Source organism: Oryzias melastigma, unplaced genomic scaffold, assembly GCF_002922805.2.
Source record: "Oryzias melastigma strain HK-1 unplaced genomic scaffold, ASM292280v2 sc00413, whole genome shotgun sequence".
Classification (NCBI taxonomy): domain Eukaryota; kingdom Metazoa; phylum Chordata; class Actinopteri; order Beloniformes; family Adrianichthyidae; genus Oryzias; species Oryzias melastigma.
Genome location: NW_023417010.1, coordinates 27,726 through 32,243, shown reverse-complemented (window position 1 = coordinate 32,243; position 4,518 = coordinate 27,726). Strand labels below are relative to the sequence as shown.

General features: G+C 36.4%; 1 protein-coding gene across 1 annotated transcript; it reads right to left on the bottom strand.

Annotated features, from left to right (window-relative positions):
* Positions 1-394: 394 nt before the first annotated feature.
* On the bottom strand, positions 395-4,266 carry LOC112141602 (GTPase IMAP family member 8-like). Its single transcript, XM_024264747.1, has 2 exons — positions 3,121-4,266; positions 395-3,032 (listed from the first exon to the last, which is right to left on the bottom strand). The coding sequence occupies exons 1-2, from the start codon at positions 4,097-4,099 to the stop codon at positions 1,144-1,146; spliced, it is 2,868 nt and encodes a 955-aa protein (XP_024120515.1). The 5' UTR covers positions 4,100-4,266; the 3' UTR covers positions 395-1,143.
* Between the last annotated feature and the right edge of the window lie 252 nt (positions 4,267-4,518).

Sequence of the window (4,518 nt, the reverse complement as noted above, 5' to 3'; positions counted from 1 at the left end):
GTACATTTTAATAAATCAAAAATGTGTAATCCATTGTGATTGCAGACATATACATTATCATGTTGAATACAAACTGAAATATAACTTTTATTATAGACTCAAATAAGCAATATGTTCATTATGAAAAAAAAAACTTAACAATAAATTGACCAATAGAAATAATCCAAAACATATACATGAGGGTAAAGCTCATTTAGATTTCATATCAGATGCATTTATACCAAAAAGTTTCTAAAGATTTAATTTAAAAATGCAAAATAAAAAACAGAAAAAACGTTTCTCTTGTTTTTGACTCAATGCAGAAAAAAAACAAGTTTATAAAGTTTAAAAAGCCAAGTGACATAAACAAAATAAATCCAAAGCAAAAGCAGAACATTCTCAAAAAATTCCATGTATTTTTATTCCACTCTGTTTTTGCTATCTAATATCAACAGTCTACAGATACCATGTTTTGTGTTACACTTGATCCAGTCTTTTGTCGACTGTGGTTGTCTGCTGAGTTCTGTTTCTCCATCAGAGAGCATGCAAATCTCAGCTGGCAGAACCACAAACATGTTAGTGATACATAATAATTAAAAGATTTCATAACCATTCTAGCAGAAACAAATCAGAGTAATTTCAGAACCACTAAAGGAAAGTATGAGCAACAGAAAAAAGTATTATATAAAACTCATAAAAGGTTAATTTAATCAAATATGATTTGAAAGAAATCTGGAACTTTTAATAATTTTTATTCCTAAGATAAAAAAATGAAAGTGTTCTCAGGGTTGGACCTTCTTCCATGAATCCAGAGTTTAAACTTGATGCTTTAAAACAAAATGAATCTTTTGGTCCATCTAGTTTCGCTGACAAACACTTTTATGTTTCTTCAGTTTTTGTCTCACTGAAAGCAGAAATCATCTTACCTTTTTATCAAACAGCTGTGAGTTCTTCTGTTGGTGTTCATTGTTTGATTTCACCAACATTGAAGTGATTGCTGGTCATAATCATTCTGGATTTTTTAAACAAATTATTTTCCAAAAGACGAAGCTTCATCTTTCATGCAGGAGTCGTTCTCTGATCTGATTGGTTTACTAAATTTAAGAGGTTCATTTTTCTATAGAAAGACATCTTTAGAAGATGCAGAAAGAATTGACTGGAGTTTTATAAAATACAACAGTAAGATTTTGTTTCCTCTTTGTTGAGAAGTTCTTGTATCAGATCACTAATTTTAGCTTCATGTTCTTTCTGTAGGTTTTCTTTTGCCTCACTTTCACATGTTTTTATTTCTTGTTCTTGTTCTGACAGCAGTTGTCGTATTTTTGTCAGATTTTCGTTCTTTTTGGTCACACACTTCACTAAGTTGCTGATATCTTTTTGTCTTTTTTCTCTTTCCATAGCACATTTTGACATGAATTTATTCATTTCTTCAGCTCTTTTTCTGGCTTTTTCCACAAACTTTTTCTGGAGATTCTCTGTATCTTCTTTATATTTTTTTTCATTTTCTTCCAACTCTTTTCTGATCTGAATCTCCTCCTCAGTTTTCTGATCATACCTTTTTCTTTCCATCTCTAACTGTTCCTCAAGTTCCTTAAGTCGTTTTTGTTCTTCCTGTTCTCTCTTTTCTTCTTCTTGTTTCTGTTTTTCCCACCATTCCCTCCTTTCCTTCTCCCAGGCTGCTTGACTTATTTGCTTTTCCTTTCTCTCCTTCTCCAGTTCTGTTTTCTGTTCTTCTTTTGCTGACTGAATTTCTTTGTCCAACTCTTCTATTTGCTTTTTTAAATTCTCTCTTTGAAGTTCTTCCTTCTCCTTTATTTCCTTGTTCTTCTTTTCTTTATCTTCCAGTTCTTTCTTATATTTCTTTTCTTTTTCTTCCAACTCTTTTCTGATCTGAATCTCATCTTTGCTTTTCTGTTCATACTTTTCCCTTTCCATCTCTAACTGTTCCTCAAGTTTCTTTAGTCGTTTTTGTTCTTCCCGTTCTCTCTTTTCTTCTTCTCGTTTCTTTTTTTCCCACCATTCTCTCCGTTCCTTCTCCCAGACTTCTTGATTTCTTTGCTTTTCATTTCTCTCCTTCTCCAGTTCAGTTTTCTGTTCTTCTATTGCGGACTGAATTTCTTTGTCCAACTCTTCTATTTGCTTTTTTAAAGCTTCTCTTTGTCGTTCTTCTTTCTCCTCTCTTTCCTTGTTCATCTTTTCTCTTTCTTCTTGTTCTTTCTGTTGTTGTTCGCGCTCTTTCTTAATATTTTCATTCATTTCTTGAAGTTTCCGTTCACTTTCCTGTTGTAGTTTTTTCATCTTTTCTTCCATTTTTCTTGACATTTCTTGCTTTTCTTCTTCATGTTTTCTTTTAAGCTCCTCCTTTTCTTTCCTGATTTCTTCTTCTTTCTCCTTCAGGATTCTCTCCATTTCTTTCCTAATCGCTGCTTCGGCTTCTTCCAGCATCTCATTGCTGAAGCAGCTGCCTCCATTGTTCTTCACCATTGAGTCGATCTTTGTTATCAGCTCACTCACCTGTTGTCGGTTGTTTCTATCATAGTTATTGAACACATGGTATCTTCCTCCACAGTCTCTAATCAGTTTCTGCAGTGAATTTGAACTCTCTTCAATATACCGTTCAATCGTTTTTCCACCGTGTTGCAGATCATCTCCTCTTGTGAAGAGAATGATGGTGAACAGTTCAGATTTTTCTCCAAAATTTTCCTTGATGAGTTTCAGTGTTTTGATTTCTTCTTTTGTAAATCGTCCGATCTGGATCACCAGCAGGAAGACATGCGGTCCTGGAGCCAGCAGACTGATGCATTTCACCATCTCTTCATTAACCTCTTTGTTTGACAGATTTGTGTCAAACAGACCAGGAGTGTCCACCACAAAAACTGGACGACCGTCTACTTCACCCTGAGCTTTCTGACAAATTTTGGTGACTGAATTTGAATTTAATTCAGCTTTAAACTCTTTTCTTCCCAGGATGGTGTTTCCTGAAGAACTCTTTCCACTGCCGGTCTTCCCGATCAGAACAATCCTCAGACTGTCTGGACTCTGTTCTTTGTCACCTGAAACATTAAACATGTTGCTTAAGAACATTGCATATAATTAAGTAAATCCAAAAGAAAGATAATGAAAATAAATGAATGTACTCACATGAGTCCTGTCTTGTTAGATTCCTCACTTCCTCCTCCAGTTCACTGATTTTTTCCATCTGTACCTGTACAAATGTTTGTACTGAATAACTGTTTTCCACCTGAATCTTCTCCAGCAGCTCTGAGATCTGCTGTTTGTTCCTGATGTTCAGAATGTTGTATCTTCCTCCAAAGCTCTGACAGAATTTCTGAATGTCAAAATCTTGTTCTTCAAAGTGAACAACCTTTGGATCTTTGGGATCTGAGTCCACAGTGAACAGGATCCTGGTGAAGTCTTTGACCTGAGAGCCAAATGTCTTCTGGATGATCTGCAGTTCTCCCTTGTCTTCATCAGTGAGTGGATCCACAGGAAGAACCAGGATGAAGGCGTGGACGCCCTCAGGGTCACAGAGAGAGACGCTCCTGAAGGATTCCTGCATCACTTCCTTCTGGGGTTTTTCAGACAAGGCGGGCAGCTCCACCACGGAAACCCAACGTCCACTAACCTCTGCCTGGTTTCTAATACTCTGCTGTGAGCTGACTGACTGCAGCTCTGACAGACCTAGAATCTCCTTGACTGCTGAAGTCTTCCCTGCTCCTCTCCTCCCACACAGAACCAGGTTTAAATCTGGTTTGATCTGTTCACACTGTAGTCCTCTGGTCTCTTCAGTGAAGGTGAGGAAGGATTCTTTGTTTTCACTCATCATCTTCTCAATGTTCTTCATCAATAATCCATGATTTTCCTCAAACATGTTGTACTGTCTTCCTCCACACTTCTGCAGCAGCTGATTTTGAACATTGGTTTGTTTTTCTTTGTGTGTGAGGACAATCATGGAGTGTTTGAAACTATTCTGACCAAACAAACTCAGGATGAAGGTCAGTTTTTCTGCATCTTCTTGTTTGAAGTCAGATGGTTTCACTATCAGCAGCAGAACATTTGGTCCAGGGAAACTCAGACTCCTGCATCTGCTCATCTCTCTTCTCACCATCTGATCGCTCATCTTAAACAGGTCTGGAGTTTTAAGAACTAACACAGATTTTCCTCTCCATTCTCCAGATGTTGTCACACAGTGTTTGTTTGATGCTTGTGAATGAAAAGCTTCATCTCCAATAATAAAGTTGGACAGTTTTGATCTCTTGTCTTCACTCTTTCCCAGCAGAACAATCCTGACAGGAACTGTAACAAAATAGTGAAAAAAAGGAAGAAGTTAACAAAATATAATAAAAAGGGGGGTGGGGGCTGAAATAACACAATAAGAAATTGATGCAGAGATCAAGGAAAGTGTACACTATTACCTACAAGTATGTCCACACAAAACCCCCACCTAGCAGACTTTGATTGATTGATTGATTGATTTTATTTTTCCAACATGCCAATAACAATTCAGCAAAGAAACATAATTATTATTATTTTTTTTTT

Coding starts and splice junctions, on each gene's coding strand:
- LOC112141602 (XM_024264747.1), bottom strand. CDS start 4,099: ATGAGCGATCAGATGGTGAGAAGAGAGATGAGCAGATGCAGGAGTCTG. Junction 3,033..3,120: donor TCTAACAAGACAGGACTCAT/GTGAGTACATTC, acceptor TTAATGTTTCAG/GTGACAAAGAACAGAGTCCA.